Source organism: Protopterus annectens, chromosome 12.part0 (assembly GCF_019279795.1).
Source record: "Protopterus annectens isolate FY-2018-M chromosome 12.part0, PAN1.0, whole genome shotgun sequence".
Lineage (NCBI taxonomy): Eukaryota > Metazoa > Chordata > Ceratodontiformes > Protopteridae > Protopterus > Protopterus annectens.
Genome location: NC_056746.1, coordinates 613,257,975 through 613,284,587, shown reverse-complemented (window position 1 = coordinate 613,284,587; position 26,613 = coordinate 613,257,975). Strand labels below are relative to the sequence as shown.

Below are 26,613 nucleotides of genomic sequence, written 5' to 3'. Positions count from 1 at the left end.
GCTACATATATGCTCACCTCAGGACATGGCAGATTCCCTTTTGAGATCGTGATTTGAAAAGATAGACTACCTGCAGTCAGCATTAAAGATAATTGTCTCCAAACATCACGTACGTGGCAATAAAACAAACTTAAGCGTAAGAAATAATCTACAGTTAAAGTGTCAGGCTATTATAAATAGGAACATTAATACACCTTCATACAATCTTCAGCTCCATATAATATGATGTCTCCAGAAGTCTATTGGAAGTGAGAACCTGCAAACTGAGCTGTCAAAGATCCATATGTTAAATATATTCTTCTATAACCAAGCACGCTCAAACCGTTAGAGAGAATATAGTAACTTTATATGCTCACTGAGTGCAATGTGTAGCTGAGAATCTTCAAAATGGCTAGATGGATCTCTGTCATGATAATGGATCCTCAGCATTAGAAATAAAATTGGTGTCAGAACAGATCAAACCCTTATTGTCCACCCCAATATCCAAGACAGGTATTTGTACTGGCAAGTTGAAAATATTGAAAGCACCTGTTCCAGATGGCTTACCAGTGTTCTGCAAAAAAAAAATGCTTCCCAGACTAACAGGAATTATTTGGCAGGTCTACAAGCATATGTAGAAACAAGTTATTCTGACTCCTCCTGTCTTAAAACTGGGGGATGACCTGCTTCACTAAGGGATGTATTTCCTAGTCCCCTTTCATATTATAGACTACAAATTGTATATAGAAATTTGGACAATGAGAAGTTAAAGTATTCTGTTATCTACAAAGACCACATAGACTTCATTCAGGAAAGGCAAGCTTGACATAATTCTTTGAGTATTATTCATTTTCTGACGATATGTAGTAAAGATTCAGTTTATGAATAAAGTATTTGGTTGATGCTGAGCTTCTTGAATGAACATTTTTGTTGTGCATGAAAAGAAAGTATGGAAATCTCGAACGTACAAAACCGCAAATTCCGAAATGTTGATTTGTTTTGGTTGGCCTGTCTGCGGTATAGCTTCGTAAGGTAAGTGTGCAATAGATAGGACTTTAGTGTTAGGATTTAGGTTAAGGTAAGTGCATAGATAGGTAATGTATATAAGGTTTAGTGTAGTGTTAGAAGTAGGGCTATTTTAAGTGTAGGTATGTGTATTGTTTATTTTGTTTGGGTGTATGTCTGTAAGGAATGTGCATGGTAGTTACGGACCTTAGGGTTAGGGAGGGGTTAAGGATAGTGCATAAATAGTTGTGTATGTGGGGTTTAGTGTAGTGTTGGAGTTAGGTTTTTGTTAAATGTATGTATGTGGATTATTTATTTTGTTTGGGTGTATGTGTGTAGGGGACGTGTGCGGTAGTTACGGACCTTAGGGTTAGGGAGGGGTTAAGGATAGTGCATAGTTAGTTGTGTATGTGGGGTTTAGTGTAGGGTTAGGGGTTGGGTTTTGGTGCTTTACCTTAGGTTAGAAGTAGGGTTTGGTTAATGTATGTATGTGGTTTATTTTCTTTGGATAGGTAGTATGTAGCAGGTGGTGGGGTTGGTCGACTATGACAGTTCGATATTTTTTTTTCGCGGTTTAGTGCATTTGGGATTTTCGCGGTTCGTGGTATAGGTGTCGACGTTTAGGTATTCGGGAATAGGGTTTTTCGCTTTGGTAATATAAACCCGATATAATATCATTCTAAGTATTGTGTGTTCAATATAACTTAGAAAAAAATGCACTCAGTGGTGTGGACTGCTGTAACTCTCTTCTTAAAAAGATAACAGAATTTGGACAGAGGATTCTAAATGCTGAATCTCTCTTTCAACATCATTTGAGAACCATTTACACATGACATATTTATCTCTAGTATGCACAGAAGATTTCTCGAATTGAAATGGCTTGAGACCTGCATGAAGCTAATTATACTGGCAAAAAAAATCTGAAAAATCTCAAAACCTGTAGGAAATATTGCATATTGTATAAACTAGTTTTGCTGTGTTAACTGTAATCTGATTAACAAATTCCACTAAGAAACTGCACCATCATATAAGAATTTTAAGTACTGCAGGGGACTAACATTAGACTTTATGCTTCTGAACTAAGCTTATTAATTTTAAACATTAAAGCTACCTAAATGTACATCTGCCATCAAAACATCAGTTTGGGACAAGCAGTTTCACCTGAAATATTTTATCTCGATTTTCAGCACCACATTAACAAGCTTTCAGGTGTACAATCCCTCAAGTAAGGTATAATGCAAAAAACAAGATGGCTCCACTACAAAATGATTTCCATAATATATCCAGGGGAGACAATGGCTGTGTGTGTGTGTGTGTGTGTGTGTGTGTGTGTGTGTGTGTGTGTGTGTGTGTGTGTGTGTGTGTGTGTTGCAGTATTTCCAAACATATTTTCACTTTTGATTTGGGAGCAAACCTCCTACCTCATAACTTCTTCCAGGGTAAATGTTCCAGGCAGAAAGAACAGTCCATGTAAAAATCGTGTACTATCATGCAAGTGTTTCATGAAGGCATGTGCAGCAAGCATGATTTGTAAGGCAAAATGACCAAAATCATGAATACTTTGAAGAAGAACTTGAGAGGAAAATCAGACAAATATATAGTAGTAAAATAAAATGTGGAGGCATGTTTCCATGTACGGAATGAGGTTGTGTCTAGAAAATGATGAATAATTCACATTAAAGATAATTGCTTCCAGCTACCCAAATAGGCTTTGGATTTCTGTGCTGCATGCTATGTCTCATTATGATCAGAAGAAACTGTGCTGGATCCGAAATCTAATTTTACAGGTTCCAGTATATCTTTACACTCTGGTAATGCAACTCCTGTCAATGTGGAACTAGAAAGGGACATATTGGTACCTGTAAATAGTTGAAGATTGACTTTAGTTTAGAAAAGCTAACAAATACTTAATCTTCACCCAAAACTGATTGATCTTTGCTCATGGCTTCAACAGAAGGTGATATCAATGAAGCACAGCTCTATCCCTGTGATAATTACCATTTAAAAATAGGGTAGACATACAAAAAAGTTTTAGTCATCTCCCTAGGAGTACAGTTGGCAATCACAGGAGCTTTGCATGAAGAATAGGATTGTTAGGTTTCAACCCGGAACCCACACTTCACAAAGATATGGTCACTAACCTCTCAGTGCAATGCCTTAGATATGTATCACACTTTCTCACTTGTGCAGCAAGTGCTAGTGATATTGTATCACCATCCATTTGAATGACTCAGCCTAGTACCAACTGGATGGGCCCCAGGAAGGGCAGTCCTAACTGCTGTCTGTAAGGCAAGACATTCATCATTGCTTTTACTATTCCTTGTGAATTTCTGTCTCCATTTCTTGCTGAAACTGTGATAGTTATACAATGTAAGTATTGATTTGTGTCAATGAGTGCAGAGAATTAGTAACACCTAAAATAGTTCATCATCATCTTCTTTTGGCTATTCTGTTAGGGGTCGCCACAGCGGATCATCTGTTTCCATTTCTTCCTGTCTTCTGCATCTTGCTCTGTCACACTAACAACCTGCATGTCCTCTCTCACCACATCCATAAACCTTATCTTAGGCCTTCCTCTTTTCCTGTTACCTGGCAGCTTCCTCCTTAGCATCTTTTTCCCAATATACTCAGCATCCCTCCTCAGCACATGTCCAAACCAACATAATCTTGCCTCTCTGGCTTTGTCTCCAAACCTTCTAACCTGGGCTGACCCTTTAATATACTTATTCCTAATCTTGTCCACCCTCGTCACACCCAGTGCAAATCTTAACATCTTTAATTCTGCCACATCCAGATCTAACTCCTGCCTTTTTGTAAACGCCACTGCCTCCAGCCCATATAACATAGCTGTTCTCACTACCCTTTTGTAGACCTTCCCTTTCACTCTTACTTGTACTCGTCAGTCACAAATCACTCCTGACACTCTTCTCCACCCAATCCATCTGCCTGTATTCTCTTCTTCACCTCTCTTCCGCACTCACCATTACTCTGAACTATTGATCCCAAGTATTTAAACTCATCCACCTTCACCACCTGTACTCCTTGCATCCTCACCATTCCTCTATCCTCCCTCTCATTCACACATATATTCTGTCTTAGTCCTGCTGACCTTCATTCCTCTTCTCTCTAGAGCATATCTCCATCTCTCCAGGGTTTCCTCCACCTGTTCCCTACTTTCACTACAGATCACAATGTCATCTGCAAACATCATAGTCCACGGGGACTTCTGTCTGATCTCGTCTGTCAACCTGTCCATCACCATTGCAAATAAGAAAGGGCTCAGAGCTGAACCTTGATGTAATCCCACCTCCACCTTAAATGCATACGTCACTCCCACCACAGACCTCACTGCTGTCACACTACTCTCGTACATATCCTGTACCACTCTTACATACTTCTCTGACACTCCCGACTTCCTCATAAAGTACCACAACTCCTCTCTAGGCACCCTGTCATATGCTTTCTCTAAGTCTACAAAAACACAATGTAACTCCTTCTGACCTTCTCTTTACTTCTCCAATAACACTCTCAGAGCAATCATCGCATCTGTAGTGCTCTTTCCTGGCATGAAACCATACTACTGATCACTAATCATCACCTCCCTTCTTAACCTAGCTTCCACTACTCTTTCCCATAACTTCATGCTGTGACTGATCAATTTAATCCCTCTGTAGTTATTACAGCTCTGCACATCACCCTTATTCTTAAAAAATTGGTACCAAAAACTTCATATGCTTGTAATACTTCTTAAATTAGGGTAGCTGCTTGTAAAATAAAGTGCTTAGCAAAAATGTTGAAGACATGGCTTATTTAATGTCAGAAAGTACAGACTCAAAGTTTCATTACCCTTTAAGCAATAGATTATCACATCCATACTACAGGTTAGGGCAGCTATTTGGAAAAGAAAGTATTTTAAACAAAATGATGAAAGGGCTTCTTTAGTATCATAAACTGCAAACTAAAATTCTCATTATTGCCTTTAATCAACAAGGAGGCAATTAATGGGATTTTTATTAGTTTATAAAAACTGTAACATAAAACAAATAGATGACAAGTATACTGAAAGCTTTTATTATTTATTTATTGCATTTATTTATTTGCATTTGTTTACCAAGAAAGTCTGATTCATCACCATAACCCCTTTTCAGGAGAGGCCCAGGGAGAAAAGTTCAAACATATGGAGATAATATTTATCAGTGCATTTAAAATATAAAATAAAGCACATCAATACATAATATATATATATATATATATATATATATATATATATATATATATATATCTATACACAACAGGTAGATATATCATGTATACGCAAGTCGAAACTCAGACTGTGAGGCACAACAATGAAATTCAATCCTTAGCCAATATGCCATTATATTTATTTGGCTAAAGGAGGTAATAAGATTTTTAGATTGTGGTTTCCAATACTACATACTAACAATTTCTTCAGCATCCTTTTCTTTGCACCTTGCTATACAAATAACTACCCAAATATAAAAATATGTGATTCCAAATCATTTTTAAAAAACAGCTTGACTTTTTCAAAAAATTCTTCCAAATTAATTTCCTTTTTCTTTTCTTCTGATTTTTTTTTTCTAGATGAAGTCAATAACATGAAAATATTTTTTGTACTTTTGCTCTGATTTTTTTTTTCAGAAAGACTGTTGCAAATTTTTATACATCTAATTTCTTTATCTGTAATGATCATAACCTTCATGACAGTCTGCCCTCACTCTGTATGAGCTTAGAAAATTGGTGCCACTTTTTATGATCCTCTTTTACATTTCAGTGTCCTCCACTCTCCCATCCCACAATTCTTTGAACATTCCTGGATCCATCCATGACATAAGGAAATAGAGAAATAGATGGACAGACAAATAGCTAGATGGGTAGACAGATAGATGCATAAATGCCTACAAACCAGTGGCGGCTCATGCTATTGGGCTGCAGGACTACAGCCCCCCCCCCAGATGTAAACAAAAAATAAAATAAAATAAAATATAAAAATAAAAAAACAAACACAAGTCACAGAACATAGGGCATGACACAGCATTTTATCGACATGGACTGCTGTGGTTAAGTCTAGGACACAGACTATAATCCAGACTGTCTGACCAGCAATCTGGATTAGGAAGAGAGTATTCAGCAGCACTATCCCAGAAGTCTATGCAGTTACAACTGCATAGACTTGAAGGGGGATCGGACTACAATGTCCGCAGGCTGGGTAACACCCAGCTTGCTGCTCTGCTCTCACGAGAAGGACTTGCTCTCATTGCGGGCTTTGGATGAGCGTTACAGACAAGGACTTGCTCGGATGCGGTTTTACATGCTTTGCATGGCTGTTATGAAGTATGGTACACAGTTTATACTGTGTGTGTGTGTGTGTGTGTGTGTGTGTGTGTGTGTGTGTGTGTGTGTGTGTGTGTGTGTGTGTGTGTATTACTAAAAAAACTGTGCAGCCTCATCAGAATGTATTTATTTGCCAAAATAAAATGTCTGCAGATGCATCAGATTCAAACTCAGTTTAATGTATGTGTACATTTCTTGTGATGATTTACAGTTTTTTTTGGCTTCCTTTCAGTTGATAGTCTTTATTATGATCTAGTGATCTTCTCCCACTGTTCTGGTAGAAGAATGTCCTTGGTTAAAATTAAAAAAAACATATTCAGCTGCTTTTTATTTTAGTGACTGATAAGATCGCACTTCTTCAGCCTTATTCGCACAGATATATAGGTTAGGAAGTCCTGTGAACTCTAAGATACACAAGCAAAATATAAACAGAAAAGCTGTTGCTCATTGGAAGCTGCAAATTAATACTTTTTTGATTTATGTGATTGTATATAACTTAAATAAAGCAACCTTTACTTGCAAACTGACACTAAAGTGTTTGTTCTAAGTAACTATTAAAAATGTTTAGATGTAGGGCAGCAGATAAGCCTATGTTAGATTTTCAGAATTCGCTTTACAATATCTTTTTCTGAACGATTATGACAAGCCATCTCTCCCTCGGTTCATATTTTTGTAATTTAAACTGTTATCTGAAGTGAATTTCTTTGAAGAACTTCAGTAAAACGTTTGCATAAAAAAGTGTACATTTTACTCTCTGAAGAGCAACACAATTATTGTAATGCTGGCAATCTTCATACAGTTACACATTGTAAAGTAAAATAACAATAACACAATTTTGTACTAGAAGCCCATCAATACTAGCCTAAATAATGTACTTGCTTTGCCTTTAATGATAAAATGAACAATCAGTTAAGCAATGTAATATTACTTTTTATATCCTGCTAGACTTGCTTTATACACTTCCCACATATATTTCTGAATTCAAGTTCTGATTTATTTATTTCACAGCTCTTATGATATGACCGAGCTGTGGATTTCTATATTTTTGAATGAATAATCATTTCCTTTCATCACCTTTGACATGTATCACAGTGTCAGTGGTATGAGAGGTAACAAATTCACCTTTGGTTTCTGTTCCCATACCAGATAGATTGACCAAAATACTGTAGTGTAGCATATAGGGGTACTGCACTCTTGAGTGTGCTGTCTTTTGCATGAAATGTAAACTCAAGGCCCCACCTAATTGAGCTCAGGTGATATAAAAATCCCACAGTACTTATCAAAAGGAATAGGTGAAGTTCTCCAATGCCCTGACTAAATTTCCCTTAGTAGGCTTGAATGCTGTACTTTGGGCCCAAGTGGCAAGAGCCTGAATTCCCTACCCACCACCATTACTTTGCAGATTTTTGCCTCATATTTGTTCTGTTCTGTTCTGTTCCTCATAAAATCTGTGATTTCTGTATTTTTGTGTCTTCACAAAGTCAGTAGTGCAGTGGTAGCATTATTGCCTGGCAACTGTAGGTTCTTTGGGTTGATTCTTGGCTGGGGTGCCTGATGTGTGGAGTCTGCATATCCTCCCTGTGTTTGTGTGGGTGTTCTCCCATCTGACAAAGACTTCTGTCTGAAGTGTTTCTCCCTGGACCTCTACTGGAAATTGGCTTTTGTTCCAAGTCAGACTTTCCTGGTTAACAAATGTTAAATAAATAAAAATGACAAGCATTTGAATTTCAGACTTCATATTCTTCAGAAAGTACATGGTAGCACAAAACCTTTTATTCTAGCAATGTTCTGTTTATAACATTAATATTTGAAATATGTCACTCTTTTGGGGCTGTATTCCTCCATTATTGGCTTTGTCCAGGTTTGTTTGCACTGAGAGGTTGAGAGCTATGGTGAGAACTGAATTCACTGAATATGTTTAGGGAGCTGTATTCCCCCCATTATTGGCTTTGTCTAGGTGTTTTGTGCTAACTAAGAGGTTGAGAGTTATGGTGAGAACTGAATTCACTAAATGATAGCCGTTTAAGTTTCAGGCTACATGTCTTACAAGAAACAAAACTAAACAGAAGGTAGCAAGCCAAAGTAATCCAAAAGCATTCCTTTACTTTAACGCAATTTATTAATCAAAACAAGCAGCGTTTTCGCTTCAGAAAAATACTGAAGCTTCCTCAGAAGTACAATAAAAATTCATTGGCGCCAACAGTTTAAATCATTAAAGGAAGCGTGTCGAATGACATCACTTCCTAAAAGAACTGCCACACATTAGACATCGAACCATATAAGGACTGAAAACACATAAATACAAAATAAAATCATACTTCGTAATTTAAAATAAAAGGTTGATTAATAAATTAGTCATTTAACTAAATTTAAGAGTTATATGAGATAGGTTAGTCAAACAATAATAATATATATTTGTTTAGTTAATTATAAATTAACTATCAATTTATATTTTAATATTTTAATATCTGTGTTCATATGATTAAATATTCCTTTTTTACTTTTACATTTTTTAACAGCTTATAGTTCAATTTATTATTATTGTGGGTAGGTATGGCTCTACTTTGTGTTGCTTTTGTATATATTGTACATCAATTTTGTATAGGTTGAATTAAATGAACAGATTGCGAAGCTATAGGGTTAAATGACTAATTTATTAGTCAACCTTTAATTTTAAATTACGAAGTTTGATTTTATTTTGTATTTATGTGTTTTCAGTCCTTATATGGTTCGATGTCTAATGTGTGGCAATTCTTTTAGGAAGTGATGTCATTCGACACGCTTCCTTTGACGATTTAAACTGTTGGCGCCAATGAATTTTTATTGTACTTCTGAGGAAGCTTCAGTATTTTTCTGAAGCGAAAACGCTACTTGTTTTGATTAATAAATTGCGTTAAAGTAAAGGAACACTTTTGGATTACTTTGGCTTGCTACCTTCTGTTTAGTTTTGTTAACACCAGTTTTCCATTTTTTTGCATCAGTCTTTCAAGAAACAGTTAATTTGGCATAGTGGTGTGTTTCTCTGACTATTGTGCACAGGGTCCAAGACCTAGCAGTGAAATGCATGGTGATACATCATTTTATTCTAGCAACTTTCCAAGATTATACAAGCAATGTTTAAAATGTGTCCATACTTCTTCAGCTTTTGTCCCCCCCCAATAAATTTTGGCTTTTTCCAGATTTCTTGTGCTTCAAAGTTGGGAGATACAGTTCAGTGTCAAGTGGATTTTACAAGGAGCTGAGAGCTTGAAGAGAAGTTTAATGCTGCTTATGCTGAGTCTGCTTGCATTGTTAATAGCACAACAAGTAGTGTACTTGCTTCTTATGGAGAAGACTGTGGGTTCTACTCCCACAGTATGTAGATGCATTACTGTACTGTACTGTACTTTTAAAGGGGGTGGATGCTGCAGTCCTGAGAATGTCCTCTTTGGTGAAGATACCTAGTAAAGATGAACCTGTTATCAGTTTGCCATCCATTCCCTATTGCAATATTACTAGCGTATCACTTTTTATTGCAACATAGGCAATTTATTCCTCACCGGCAACAGGCACTTTATTTGTAGATGAAACAATGAAATATAAAGTTATTTGCTAGCAGCAACCTCTTCATTAGTTACAGATGTCTAATGTGGAATTATTTAGATGAATTTTACTTCTGCAGAGATTGTGCATATTTACTGATACTGGTGGATTGTAGAAGTCTGAGTAGACTTTTATGATGAAAATGTTCTGAACTGGGCAGTTTTGACATTATTAGTGCAGGCATTTTGTTTTATTGTTTACTGGAAAAATGTTCAAAACAATACATTTAAAATGCCCTCTAACAGCTGTAGTGTATTACATGAGGAATATAATTTAATACAATCAGGAAGGTGTATCAAAGAACACGTGTGTTTCCTGTGCAAGGGGCATATGATTTGAAAACAGCCCAAAGTTAATCTTTATCTGCTACTGGCCAGATGTATTTTCTTTGAATGTGGGTTTCAATGCTGTTTCAATGACTGTGAATTTCAAGAGCAAAGAAGTTTTAATGCTAAGTCTATTTTCATTGTGAGACTACATTGCTTTTTTTAGCAGATTTCTATTAGTGTTTGTGCTGTAAAATGTAAAATAAAACTTTTAAATGGAATCCAAATCATTGCAGAAGTAAAGCAGTATGCACATTACAGTGTTTATGGTAAATATGGTGAAATAGCCAAGTCATGGTACATTGGATTGGAATAGCTGCAGGGGGGAGGCTCCATTCGACCATGATTTTGTGAGGAGGGGAAGGGCGGCAAACTCAGACAGCCCTGGCTGAACTATACCTCTTAACTGTCCAAATATATGCAGAATGAATAGATTTTTCCTTCTTATTTTTGGTTTGTTCCTCATAAAATTTGTGGTTTTCTGGCAAATCATTTAGGAATGAAGTCACTAACTAATGACAGGCATTGAGTTTCAGACTTCATGCTCTTCAGAAAAATGCATGCTAAAGCAAGACCCCTGGCAACTGACTATGTTTATACAAGAGCAACTTTTAGTACTGTTCATATGTTCCCCCAATAATTTTCTGTGCTAAGAGGATGAGAGGTACACTCAAATAAATCAATTTATAGAATTAGGTATATCCAAACCTCTCAACTGTCCCTGATTTTGGCTTAAAATGTTTCTTTCCCCCAATAATCCCTCTGCAAAATGGCAAATTTGGAAGAAAACGTGGAGGGTTTATAATTAATAAATAATTGTAATAATCAGTTATATATTACTTTTAATTTCAGAAATGCATGTAGAGTCTCTTATTTTATCAGCTGCTCAAGTTAATAGTACTAATAAATAAAGTCAAACTCGTGGAGGAAATACCAACACTTTAATCCACAAGAACAAGTTCGAAGCAACACCAAAAACACTCCATAAAGCAGGTCACATAAACGCTGAATATCCACACTGCGTTTTCGTTTACGACACTTCCTCAGATAAAACAGAATGAATTTCAAGCTCTAACTTTTATGGCAATTGGATTTAGAAGCTAACAAACCACCTGGGCTGAATGATACTATATCCATAGCCCCTGTATTAAAAATGAGAGCAGCTAAGCTATGAAGAACCCTATAAAAGACTTTTTCCCTTTTTATCAGTAGATGGCACTGTTTTTAAAGTTTTTAAACTTTTAAACTTTTATAAAATTGTAAGGTTTATATAAAAATGTGTTCTATGCTTGTATGAAATCAAGAACTTTTATTAGTTTTCTTAAAAAGGTTTAGATATGTATTCATTTAACCATAATAAAAAATAGTATTTATGTAAAAGGTTATTTTAGATTAAAGTTCTCGTCTGTAAGATGGTTTTTAAAGGTATGTATGTAATTAAATGATTGTTAAATGGTTCATTTACCAATTAAGATTGTTAGGATGAGTATTTAAGGGTGTAAGTTAGAGCTTGAAATTCATTCTGTTTTATCTGAGGAAGTGTCGTAAACGAAAACGCAGTGTGGATATTCAGCGTTTATGTGACCTGCTTTATGGAGTGTTTTTGGTGTTGCTTCGAACTTGTTCTTGTGGATTAAAGTGTTGGTGAAGTTTTTGGAAAGAGCCTTATTTCCTCCACGACTTTGACTTTATTTGTTAAAGGTTTGTTTTTCGTCACTTGTTCTCCAGTATCTTGAATTAATAGTACTAATATTAAAAGTGTCCCTTCTTTGTCAGGTTCCCAGCTGTATTGTGTGGGTATTTTATATTTTTGCATCACATTTTTGGTCTGTTTTTCATAAAACTGTGGTTTTCTCGTAAATTAGTGGCAAATCATTAAAGATTGAAGTTGGAAAATAATGGCAGACATTTGAGTTTCAGATTTCATACCCTTCAGAAAATTCATACTAATGCAATACCTAATTCTATTATCTTCCTAAGTTTATAAGAGCAATATTTAAAAATTGTCCTTACTTTTGGGCCTTTGTCCCACTTCTGTTTATGGCTTTTTCCAGATTTCTTGCTCTGAGGCTGAGAGATATGACAAATGTATCAGGCCCATCACCGTCAGCTAGAGACATTTAATTGTGACATACTTGTTGCACCCCACTCACCCACTTAGTGACTCTAGATGTATGCAAGCTAGGCAAGGAGCAGTTATGCAGTGTAAGTGTGAAGAGTATCTCCCCATCAAAAGGTAGATACAAGTACTACAGTATCTTTTCATCTGTCCTTGATTTTGAAGAATATTCTGGTTTCTGTCATATTTTTATACTGTCGATTTATGCTTCTTATTCAGAAAATGCATGTCATTGCAGTGCCTGTTGCTCTGTGTTTAAGTAGCAATGCTTTAATGACCATCAGGTAAGCTTGTCTGAGACTGTAAGATGCAAGTAAGCTTTAATAAGCATGCTGTTATAGAATTACCAACACTGAAGGCCTTTTTGTTGTTGCCATGCAGAGAATATTTACATAACTAGATAGCGTATAAACCTTAAGTACTGAAATGCATATGACAGTATTTGTAATAAAGGATAGGATTACAGTATTTTCAGAAGCTCATTACATTTGTTGGAGACTTCAGTCATCTTTGCAGGCTTTACCTGTAAACTATATAGAATGCCAGTCTATCATGTGTGGTCCATAACCTGTGCAGTAATTCTTTAAGCAATTTATCTTGAGCTTGTTTCTTGTTTGCTGTTAATTTTTAACTTTGATCATGTTTTCCCCATGAAACAAGTAGATAGTTGTTGTCAGGCATCAGGTCATTTTTGAATAAGAAACATTTTTACAAGTGGGGGTAGTGCTACTTTCAGCATGTTACTTGGTACTTTTATAAAGCAAAATACAAATTGTAATTAGAACTGCAGTGCAAGGAGAAGTGGTTTGAGGTGAGTGCTGCTTGTTTTTTTTATACGTGATTTTGACTGGCATTCCAGTTTTTCTTTTGTCTTTTTGGCTTTTCCTGGTTAGGGGTTGCCACAGTGGAACTCTGGTTTGCTAGTGATTGGCAAAAGATTTTTATGGTGCTGAGTTGCCAGCTGATGCCCAACCTTCAGTGAAGGCACGCCCATTCACGCATGTCTTTTGGAGGCCACTTGACCGTGGGGAAGACATGCAGACTCCACACAGAAAGCACTCTAGCCGAGAATCAAACAGGAGAACCTCTTGCTGTGAGGCAACAATGCTACTGCTGTACCACCGCAGCTTTTTGACTGGCATTCCAGTAATGTATTTAAAAAGTAATTTATTTTTTTCATCTCTCACCTTTTTGTTTCCATCTAGATATTAAGTAAGCTGTCATGTAGCCAATGCATTGAAATATTTGTTTTCTTCTCCACTTCATTTTGTCTTGATTGGACTCTCATAATGACAGTTTGGAACCCAGGACAGCATATTTAATTAAAGTCCCAGTTTTTGTAGTTTTGAGCATAGTCCCACCCCTTTCAGGTTAGCCACACCCCTTCTGATTGGCCCCACCCATTCAGCTGTCTCCTGCAGCCCCACTTTGATTTGAAGTCACCAGCTACCACTGCTACAAACAATAAATCAGTTCTGATTCAGAATTTGGTTTCCCTTTCCTTTGCAAGATTGATGCTACACTGCAGTGAGTGAGAGACTGAAGAAGAGGTGAAAGTCTGCCTACAAACCAAAGAACAGCAAAAACTTTACCGTGAATATTCCTGTCAGCCAATTCAAATGTCACTAAATGAGAGCCATAATGATAATACAGTCACCTTTACCAGACTGATGTCTTTTAATATGGTGACAAGAAGTAGTCGCTGCTGTCTGGAGGGTAATCTTATTTGCTTTTTTTGTTTGTTTTTATTTCTGAAACCTGTTCTTTCTTCCTGAGAAATTTAAGCACATGTACTAATGCACACTAGCTTTTGTATCATTTTCAAAATTTCACTTCAAATCCCAACAGTGTTTCATTTAGCCCAGAATTTTTGGTTTAACCATATAAACATTGTATTGACTAAAACCTGTTCCTAGCTAAATTTTCTAGTCACCTCTTCTCTATTACATGAACTGTAGTCATATGCAAAAGTGTGATCAAATATGTAAGTTACTGATTTAAATTAACAATAAACCATTTATAGTTAAGAGCAATACATCTATTACCTTGTTTTTATTATAATATTACGTACCATTAGGGCCTGTAATTCCGATATCATAAAATGTACCAGACGCTGTTAACAACAAGGAACTGTAATATTGGTCAACGTGAAAAGAGTCAGAATGGTACCCATAACTGTTATAATTTCTAGACAGAATATAAGAGGTGCTGTTGGCAGGTGTTGCAAGAGCAAACTCCAAGTATGTGGCAACCTAATAAATCAAACAGGCACATAATCTGGTTTAAGTATAGACTGATACAATAATAAATGCATTAAAATAAAGTCATCACATTATAATAACTTGATAAATAATTTAGTAAAAAATAAAGTTATTGTGTTTAAAAGAAAACATATTTTAATGTAAACTCGTTCATTAGTTCTCCATTGCTCACCTGCTCATCCTGACAAACACTGCAAATAAGGCATAGTACTAGGCATACAACAGATGCCTGTGTATTATAGGACAGACACACACACAAACACACACACACACACACACACACACACACACACACACACACACACACACACACACACACACACACACACAGTATAAGGTTGCCTGTAATTTCACTTAAAGGCGAGTCTTTTAAATTTGAGTAGAAGTTGGAGCACTCAACAAAAAGTCATGTGCACGAAGCGAGGCCATGCAGACTCTGCATTGAAAACACCTCAACCTGTGACCAAACCACAAAAACCACAAGCTATGAGGCAGCAACACTAAGTGCTGTACCCATGTACTACCCTGTAAATGCATCAGTTTTAAAGCATATCTACTTAGGCAGATTTTAATTTATGTATCCATGCTCTATAAGTAATTACAATATCAGTATTTCCTTTCTCATAAGCTATAGACAAGCTACATGTAAGAATCAGTTTCCATTTATGTGCTAAAAACAATTCAGTGAACAGACTATAGTGCAATTGAAGATCTAAAAAAAGTTGGTGAATGGCTAGAAGAAATACAAAACTGCAAATCATGTTAACAGGAAAAGTATGGAAGTCAGTTTAGAATGCTACATTTTCTTATTGTGATAATAGGTCCTGTGGTCATAGACCTCAGGTGTAGGAAGGTCAAGTATTTTCTTATATAATTCTCTTTTTTTCCATCTGTTCTGGCTACCCCAGCTAATGTGTCTATTACTTTTTATACACAAATACTCAGATCAGTTATCCGTAGCACATTTTGTTTGACACAAAGCTCAAAGAATTTGAAACTTCTTATGTCAAAAATGCTTAAAACGCATTCTTTTTAAGCTTTATTTTGCTAATTTTGATCTGCTTGCAATATGATTTGGTTTAATACTAGTGAAAATAATTATTTACTTTTCTGAAGAGTGACTGGATAATGCCTGCTTTCATTACTTTTGGATGGGGAAGGAAAACACTAGTGCACTGGGACTGCAAGTATATTCTAGAGGCCCTTGTCCAACAAACAGTGCCTACAAGGATCATAAACAGTCTACCTACAGATGTCCAGCTTACACATGTGGTGGCTTGGGCTTCCTAATGAAACTGCAAATGTTTTTCATTTGACCACCATAAATCCAAATACAAAATATCACAAACACTTGACCACAAAGAGTAGTCTCAGTTAAATATAACTAATAAAAATAGTTTTGCAAGGGATAAGTCCCCTTCATGCCTCAACATGCGAAATTCTACTCACTACTTATTTATACCAGCTACAAAATCACTGTATGTCAGGGTTCATAGGTTCATAGGTTCATACTAGGTTATCTGCCCTAGGGCATTTATAAGCCTAGCCAGAGTGTGTTTGGCTTTCGCCACCCATTTTAAATTAATTTTGCTATGCCCTTTTTCGGGGTTAGTATACTGTGCCTCTGTCTAACAGTGACACAGAAGTGATACCCGGGGTAAACCTACAATCTTCCATCCACTCATCAAGATTCCTCTTGAAGAGAGTCAATGAGGGACTCTGCATAACCTGGACTGGGATTTTATTCCAGAGTGAAGGGAGCCTCTGGGTTATGAATCTGTCCCTCCAGCATGTCCTATTTATTTCAGTGCTGAGGTTCAAGTCTCTCAAGCACGTAGCTTGATGGGATTTGGATTTTCTGAGGTGCAGCATGTCCATTAATTCCGGGTTGGACATGGCTTTATACATCAGGCACAGATCGCCTCTGAGCAGGCGGTATGCCACTGAGTAGAGCTGGAGTTTCTTTAACCGGGCAGCATATGGCATCTGTTTGAGCCCTTTGATCCTCTTGGTGAGGTACTTTTGGGGTCTTTCCAGTTGCTGCAGGTGTCTGGTAAGGTACATCCCAAAGGGCATTGTACTCAATTATGGGCCTGATGAGGGATGAGTAAAGAGGCACGATGACCTCCCCTGATTTAGATGTGAATCCCTTCATGATTAGGTGGGCTATATAAAATGTTTTTCTAACCACTTTGGCCATGTGTTTGTCAAATGAGAGATTGCTATCAACTTGGGTCCCCAGGTCCCTAAATACTTCTTCTGTACTTAATGGATTACCACCTATGTGGTAATTTGTGGGCACTTTGTTTTTTCCAAAGGGGATGACTATACACTTTTTGGCATTTAGCTTGAGGCCATGGCTCTGGCACCAGTTGTCTGTTTCTATGAGGCCCTTTTGGAGGATGCTTGTGTCAGCTGGAGTGTCGATTATGGCGCCCAGTTTGCAGTCATCTGCAAACTTGGTCAGCCAGGGAAAAGAGAAATCCTTGGGATGTTACAAACTCAGATATTATAAGCAGATTGGCCAATAGGACCTAGGGGGAATGGGTGGGTAATTAAAAATGTGATATTATTTTTATTAAGACTTCAAACATAGACTCAGTTTTCCTTTTCTAGTGGTCTTAAATGAGATTTAACATGTCTATTACTTACCTTCTTTCCATTTCCGGTTAATGTATAGCTATCTTTGTGCATTGCTTAAAAATAGTGTCCATTGAAATTTAAAAAAAACACTAATCAAGATTCTCAGAATTGCAGGTAAAATAATAAACTTAGAAGGAATATAAACTACATCTGAGGTTGCATTATCTTGGGATGAACTTCTTATAAAGTACAGTGATCTCAGTGCTAGTATGAAAACATGATTGGTGAATTCCTCCCACCTCTTGCAAAAAATGCTTTAGAGGTGTAACAGCAGGTTCTAAAAATCATTCCCCTGGATTTATTATTCTTCCGTGTAGGACTAGCTTAGTCCTGCATCGAAGCGGCTGTTTAGGAGCAGGATGGCAGTGTGCCATGCATATTAATGAAGGCATGCTGCCTGAGCTCCTAGTCCTACATGGAGCATGTAAGAGTGCAGGTAGCGTGTCTGACAGCAGAGCTCTCAGAATATACACTCCCTCACAATGAAGAACAGCAGAAAGTCAAAAAGAATGAGCGAGACCACTCATAGGTGTTCGCATACCCCCAACAACATCCCCCACGTGTACAACAGCAATAGTAAATACAAACAATATAAAGATACCTTTTTTTTTTTTTTTTATGAAAACTGATTAAATCTAACCATAGGAGCATGGGTTTGCCCATCGCTTAGCTACGGTTAATGCAGCTTAAATGGCTGAAGAGGATAAAAAGGAAGATATATGCAAATGAAGCAGTAGAGCAATAGTGTAGTGGGCAGAGCATTCGCCTTACAAACAGGCATTCCCGGCTCAAGTCCCACTGCAGCACATTCCATTTTCCATGTCAAATCATGTTATGACCAATATTTTAGTTTCATAACCTACTAAATAACATATATTTGTGAACTGGAGTACTGAATTAAATGCAGATGTGATGTGTCAGTGTCATAATGTTGCAAAGTCCACAGATAATCACATGTGGCCCATACAGTATATGTACACAGGAATCAGGGATACAAATGGAAGGTAAAATGTGTAATGAATGATAACTCCATACATCTTCCAAATCCCCCACCTTCCCAAGAACCATTATACATTACTGTCCAAATCAGCGCAGTGGTAAGCAGAAGTAAAAACTAGTAAGTACATGTAAGCACTATTAAGCAGTAGTAAGCGGGAATAAGCATATGTAAGCACTAGTAAGTGGGCTTAAGCCATTTGCATGGGGGGTAAGCAATGCGCACACAGGTTAAGCAATATGGAAGCTAACTCTCTGTAAGCATATTTAACTGGAGTTAGCATAGCTTACCCTCATGCAAACCCATGCAAACCCACTTACAAGTGCTTAAAAGTGCCTTAATCACTCTGTATCCAACAGCCGCTGTTCTGCCCAGCAACAAAACGAACAGCCATGCAAGTCTTGAACCGAGGACCCTATACACTACAGTCACAGTAGTTAACCACCAAGCCATCACAGCACTACATAAGATTGAGGTATCACCAAACAAACCCTCACTATAGTAAAATCAAACTGAGCATGTGAAAGGAATCAGTATACAGTCATATGTTCTATAACCTACTACATAACATAAATATGTGAACTGGAGTACTGAAGTAAGCCCAGATGTGAGGTGTAATTGTAATAGAGTGTTGAAGTCCCCTATAAACGGACCTCATACAGTGTACGTACAGATGAATCATGGATACCAGACATATATATAAGATGTAATGAATAATAAATCAATGCCAAAAAGCAAATATAATGCAAAGTCAATTTTAAGCAATGCTAAGCATGTCTTTTCAAAACCGACCAAACATGGCAAAATGTGGGAATTCAGCCCTACTTAAAACCAACAGGTGGGAATATATCTCATAACTAGTTGTAGTTTCCCCTTGCAGGCACCATGGCAGAAAGGGGAGAGGGAGTGTGCTTCTGGGTGCAGCACTGGGGCATCCAGGAGTCCAGAGTCATGACAGGACTCATTGTCAAAGACCATGAGCAGAGGCTGCTGCAGGGCCAGTACCAGGGTTCCCAATATAAGGCGGAAGCCTGGGACCATCTCACCCGTGACCTCACCAGTGCCACTGGCATACCCCGAACTGGTGAGCAGGTCAGGCATCACTATGCTGACCTGAAGCGGCAAAAGGGGGATCTCTTGAATCAGTGGATCCAAGAGGCTAGGACAGCAGGGGTTGTCCCAGCTGTGTGTAAGTATCACTCCACTACCTGTTTAATAATTGCCAGCTCATATATATTATGGATAGGTATGGCTAAATATTCCTCTTATGTCCTTCACAGCAGCAAGTGTGTGGGCCGCAAACCAGGAGGCCCATGGATGTCACCTGGAGAGGTTACGACGTGAGCCAGGTCAGTAATACTCTTGCATGTACTGTCATATGAAATAAATCTATAATTATTAGTAAATTAATTGCCAGTATAAAACCTGTATTGTTTAAGGCAAGTACTGCATACACTGGGGAATATGCCAGGAAGAGTCTTGTATAGTTTGTATGCAAATAAAAGCATAATAGCCTGACAATAAAGGTCTAACTGCTGGACTGCATGTGTATACTTTAGTATCATATGGTAATGTAGATTTGCAATCACTTAATAGTACTGTTGTAATAAGCACTGTTACCCACATTCTGCAACATAAATAGAATGTGTAGGAATGTCTGTATATGACTGGTGTAATCCCCAGAAGTCACTTAGTACAACTGAGAGACACATAGACAGAAAACAGTGAAAAGACTGATAACACAATCTGAATAGCACATGCAACTGAGACGTAAACTGTTGTATTTTTAGCACACACAGCCATGGTTCGAATCCTGGGAGTGATAGTAGCATGCATACAGAATCATACCCCACAACTGTACAGATATACCAGAAAGGCTCATCCAGACTCTGCTACACTTTGCTGTGAAGGAAAGGTTAGTTTGCTTTTATTTGTTGTATTTTGTATTACTTTATTGCCTTTTTATATTTTGAATACTGTGGTTTGTTTTCTTTACCTTGTGTTTTACTTGCATTCTGCTTTAACTGCATATTAAAACTTCAAAAGTGACCACAGCTCTGTCTCTTCTGAGTCAGGCATAAAATTTTCTCCACCCTCCCACCCAGTTACAGCTGCCTTGTTAAATACCACTGTCCTTCTATTTGCCTGCCTCTTATGTTAATTTGACCATATATATCATTTCCTCTCTGCTTTGACTGGCTTGTGTGAGTAATCACAAAATTATCATTTTTGAAATCGCTCCCCTTCAACTATTTAAATTTATTGGCCATCCTATTGTATTCCATAGTACCAGAATACAAAAGTGACCACCCCTTTCAATCCATCTTGCTGTTTTAAAAATAGTAACTCTCCACTAAACCTTAACTTTTTAAACAGGTAAAACTTAAGTTACCTACTTTCACATCTAACTTCTCTAGTGCACACTGCAGTGTGCATTTTTTTCATCTTACCTTTAAGCATCCCTGTTACTAGCACTTGCTCTAATACCTGCTGGAAAGCACCAGGAAGCCTTAAACTGATACAAGCACTCAAATCTTCTTGTTAATAAGGAGAAATTAATTGTAGGCACTAAACAGCCTTTAATTGCAAAGTATCTTGCTAAGGTAAGGGAAAACAGCTCCTGTACTTTATAAAAAAAATTTAAAAAAAAATCACCAAACCAGGCATGTCCAAGGGTCAGCTTCTGGTGATTTCTCCTGTCCACCTGGTGAATCTGGGCATACTGGGGCAATGCAGCAATTGCCTTATGTACACAGACAACCCTCTCCTCCTACCACCCAACACTACAACCTGTGAGAGATGCACTTACATAGCCAAACTCAAAGCAAAGCTCTCTTCACCCAAGATTGTGCTAAACAGTCAAGAGGAGAAGGTTAACACCCACACTACACCTCAAGCAACACATAGCCCTTCTAAACCCACACCACCAACACCAACATATAGCAACACTAAATCCACATATGCGGAGACCATTAACTGTAAACTGCCAAGCAACAAGGACCTCTGAAGCTGAAATGCAAACAAACACTAATCACAACCAAAGTGTCACATAGCTCACAACACCAGTGTGCCACCCAGAAACAGTGCCTAAGGCAAGACAACGTACCCAACACTTTAGTGATAGGTGACTCTATAGTCCGGCACACTGATGTCCCACTCACCAGGTTGAACAAGGAGAAAATTACAGTCAGCTGCCTGTCAGGTGCCAGGATCCACCACATAACGCATGCACTCAAGTCACTCCACAGCAAGTACAAATATGACTCTGTCATTGTCCATGTTGGAGTGAATGACTTGAGATGTACCTCCCTGGACTACATGAAAAAAGACATGGAAGAGCTCTCAGATCATGTGGCCCAGGCAGGTATGACACTAGCCCTGAGTAGCATCCTGCCTTCGCCCAGAATGATACCACAATATAAGGACAAAATGATTGACTTCAACAATTGGCTAAGCTTCTGGTGTCATTCAAAGGGGATCCAGTATCTGTCTGCCTGGGTCGACATGATCGACAGACCGTGATGCTTTGCCAGAGATGGTCTGCACCTGTCACCCCTGGGATTCAGGTTACTGGCTAAGGCTCTTGCCACCCCTATAGTGCCATTTTTAGGCAAAGTTCAAAGGACAAAACCACCACTGTAACAGGTACAAGCATGCAAAATCTGAAGGTAATGCTACTCAATGCTAGAAGTCTAAACCTTAAAATTCACTCTCTTGAGGCACTCCTAAAAATGGAGAACATCGATATCTGTGCAGTAAGTGAGACCTGGTTCAAGGCTCCAGAGAGCACTCCTGCAATACCAGGCTACAACTCCTACCACACTTTTCATCCACCAAACCAGGACCGAAACACTAAAGGTGGAGGAGTGTCCATATTCACCAAGGATATTCACACCACCAGGCTAGTTGCCCAGCACAATGCATCTGAAATTCTCCAGGTGCAACTAACACTAGGTAAGACTGCAATCCAAATTGTAGCTTGCTACAGATCCCCCACCATGCCCCAAGATTCTCACTACACCTTTCTAAACATACTGGAAAATGTTAAGATAGAACCAAACACCCTAATACTGGGTGATTTTAACTACCCTGCTATTAACTGGGAAAACTACTCATGTACCAACACCTTTGCCCAACAGTTCTTGGAATTCATAAATTCCAATGCCCTGGATCAACTAATCCATAGTCCCACCAGGGGCTCCAATATCCTAGACCTGGTCATTACCAACAGGGGAAATCAATGCTCCACACCTATGGTCACCCCCTCGTTTGTCAGGTCTGACCATAAGCAAATTACCCTTAACATCCACATCCCACCCCCACCCACCAGTAAGGAAACCTCCATAAAAAACTTCTCCAAAGCCAACTTCATGCTACTCAAGTCAGAAGTGACAAACTTCATGACACTCATACAGAAGGGAACTTAATGTTCGACTGCTGAATCCTACACTAAGGCACTGTACGAGCACATTCACTCATGCATGAATCGTGCCATCCCAAATAAAACCAAGATGCTCTCCTCCAAAAAAAGGAAGCCAATCTCTGGTCCCCTGCCATAAACAAACTTTACAAAAAAAGGAAGAAACTGTTGCAGAAAAGAGGAAAATCCCAGGATGCAAAAAACTCCCTTACCATCCTCAGTAAGAAACTGAGATCCCTCATAAAATCCTCCAAAGCTAGTTACAAAAATAAAATTGCCAAAGATTCCAAAGACAACCACAAGGTATTCTGTAACTATGTCAAGAATCTAAATGGCAATGCTCAGATCTGCTCTGAGCTAAAACAGAATGGCATTAAATATACTGATCCCAAGGATATTGCCAATATCCTGGCAGATTGATTCAGTGCCAACTTCACCCACCTCTTACCCCCTAAACGGCCCATCTCAATACCAGAAGATTGCCAAATTCTGGTAATAACGGCCACACAGGTAAAAAACACACTCTCCAAAGCTAAGAATACAGCATCCATGGGACCAGATGACATCCTGGGCTGTGTACTACATGAACTACAATATGAACTGGCACCTCACCTAAGTGTCATGTTTAATCATAGCCTCACCTCAGGTTTAGTGCCCACTGAGTGGAGCAGAACTACAGTTATCCCACTCCACAAGGGGGGATCCACCTTGGATCCCAGAAACTACCATCCCATCAGTCTGACAAGCCTTATCTGCAAGGCCATGGAGCGTATTATCATGGAACTTATAAACAAAGACATTGGCAAGCTTCAAACACTGGACCCCACCCAGTTCGGGTTTGTGAAGGGCCGATCTTGTCTCCTGAACCTGAATGACTTCTTCAAATCAGTCTCCAGAGCCATGGACAAGGGTAAGGTGGTCCACACAACCTATCTAGACCTTGCCAAGGCCTTTGACACCATCCCCCACTCTGGAATCATAGATAAACTTAATAAGCTGGGCATTAATCCTTACGTCACCCAATGAGTTGCCAACTGGCTTAGTGACAGAACCCACATTGTAAAAGTAGCCGACTCCAAATCCAGCTCCAGACAAGTGATAAGTGGAGTATCTCAGGGTTCAGTCCTGGGACCGCTCTTGTTTGGCATCTACTTCTCTGAAGTACAGGCCAACACTAAGGGACTCTGGCTAACAAAGTTTGCAGATGACTGCAAACTGGGAGCCATTATTGAGTCCCCAAATGATGTGAATACTCTACAAAAGGGCCTTACAGAAACAGATGCTTGGTGCCAGAGCCATGGGCTCAAGTTCAATGCCAAGAAATGTATAGTTATCCCCTTTGGGAAAAAAAGCATGTACCCATGGATTACCACATAGGTGGCAGTACACTAAACACTGAAAGTGTGATAAGAGACTTAGGGACACAGGTGGACAGTGGTCTCACCTTCGATAACCACATCGCCACAATAGTCAGGAAATCCTTCTATGTGGCACACCTCATCACTAAGAGCTTTTCATCCAGAAAAAAGGAGGTCATTGTCCCACTGTACTCATCACTCATTAGACCCATTATAGAATACAACGCCCCATTTGGTATGTACCTCTCAAGACATCTGCAACAACTAGAAAGGCCGCAGAAATTCCTCACTAAAAGAATCACAGACCTAAAGCAGATGCCCTATGCTGACCACCTTAAAAAACTCCAGCTATACTCTGTCGCATATCGTCTACTCAGAGGTGATCTTTGCTTAACATACAAGTTCATGTCAAACCCAGAGCTGTTGGACATGCTACACTTAAAGAAATCCCAATCCCTAGTAGCCACGCGCTCCAGGGATCTAAACCTTGTCATCACAATAAACAAAACATGCTGGAGGGATAGGTTCCTGACCCAGAGACTCCCCAGACTCCGGAATAGACTGCCCATACATGTCAAGCAGAGTGCCTCTTTGGCCCTCTTCAAAAGGAACCTTGACAATTGAATGGGAGAAAGGAAATTCACCCCAGGGATCACATCAGTCGCCCTGCTAGACAGGGGTCCAGGGAAGTAAATAGTGTGGGAAGAAATAGCCAGGGAATTGTTATGGCTAGGCTTGTATAGGCCCTAGGGCTGATAGCCTAGTACCAACCTATGAACCTGTGAACCTAAGATATGTCCAGAATGTCCAGTAAATTGGCCCATATCTGCTGTCTGTCACCCTGTCCCCCTGGGAAATAAGTGGGATAATCCCAGATGTATAGGCAGCAAACAGGAAATAAAACTGATTGTCAAACATCTATAAGAACAAAGCTGTCACACTAGCAACTCCCCAAATTCTTATGAGAGTAGTAAGCCATGTATGTCCCATTTACATCCCAATGTTGTCAATCTGTGACCAGAGTGTGTACAGTAACAGAGTGAGATGTATGTACATAATAGTAATGTGGAATCTGGTACTTTGTGTGGCAACATTCAGGTAGTTCTAACAAACATTGCTACCAGAGGTCTGTCAGATACAAACACTGTGCCCAGAAATAAAAGAATAATACCCTGTACTGGTACTGTTTATTTGGTATTGTATGTCATTGTGACTGATGCAGTTGCTCTGAATAATAAGGTATTACCCATCACTGTCACCCACACTGTGCTACATAATATAAATGTCTAGGAAATCCTGTATAAGAGTGTTGTAATACAAGGTCAGAATGTAAAACCACAGGGAATTGTAAGACAGAAATCACATAGGAGATATACAGCAATATCTATACAGCACACACAATTGTGATGGGCAGTGTTTTAGTTTTAGCAGACACAGCCATGGTCTGAATCCTAGGAGTGGAAGTAGGCTGCATACAGAATCATACCCCACAATTGTACAGATAAGTCCAGAATGCACAGTACATCGGCCCATATCTGCTGCATGTCACCCTCTCCCCCTGGAAAATCAGTGGGATGATCCCAGATGTTTAGGCAGCAAACAGGAAATACAACTGATTGTGACACATCTATGAGAACAAACTTGTCACACTAGCAACTCCCCAAAATCTTATGAGAGCAATAAGCCATGTATGTCCCATTTATACCCCCATGTTGTTAAGCTGCGACCAGAGTGTGTACAGTAACAGAGTGAGATGTATGTGCATAATACTAATGTGAAATCTGGTACATTGTGTAGTAACAGTCAGGTAGTGCTAACAAACATTGATCCCACAGGTATGTCGGATATGAACACTGTGCCGAGAAATAAAAGCTTGATACCCTGTACTGGTACTGTTTACTCTGGTATTGTATGGAACTGTGAGTGTTGCAGTTGCTCTGAATAATAAGGTATCACTGATCACTGTCACCCGCACCGTGCTACATAATATAACTGTGTAGGAAATCCTGCATAAGAGTGTTGTAAGTCACTAAAGGTTGAAGAGGGCAATAGTCTACACCTGCATGTGGTCAAGACATGGTCAGAGTCTGTGCAAAAAGAGATGGACAGGCATGTGCATAACATCAACCTGGAATCTGGGAGTATGTGTAAAAACAGTTAGCGTTAACAAACAATTCCCCCACAGGTATACCAGGTAGGAGGTGTATACTGAAGGTAAAACCAGTTCATGTATATAGATGTCGACAGCCATATCACTGTCCAAACTAAGGCAATAGGGTAGTGTAGTAATACTAGTAAGGTACAGATAATGGCACTGGCCAGGAAAGTAATGCAAACTACAGGAATATACTAGTTTTTAATTGGTATCTTTCTCCCCCCCACCATATCTCCAACAATACAATAAATACCCACCTCAACTGGTACGTGATAACTCCACTGTTATGTTGGGGCATAGGTCCTATTGGTTGATAATTATCTAAATCTGTTTCTATGCACGTGCTATGTTGAAATACTCCAACATTGGTTGCATGGTGCCATCAATGTACCTGCATGCTGGTGTTATTACCACTG

At 38.7% G+C, this 26,613-nt stretch overlaps 1 protein-coding gene across 1 annotated transcript in view; it reads right to left on the bottom strand.

Annotated features, from left to right (window-relative positions):
- The window catches only part of LOC122816198, a 402,987-nt gene that overhangs the window by 259,261 nt on the left and 117,113 nt on the right, over positions 1 to 26,613 (bottom strand). Inside the window, exon 6 of the mRNA XM_044088949.1 lies at positions 14,435 to 14,615. Within this exon, the coding sequence (XP_043944884.1) occupies positions 14,435 to 14,615 (181 nt within the window). The remainder of the gene's footprint in view (positions 1 to 14,434; positions 14,616 to 26,613) is intronic.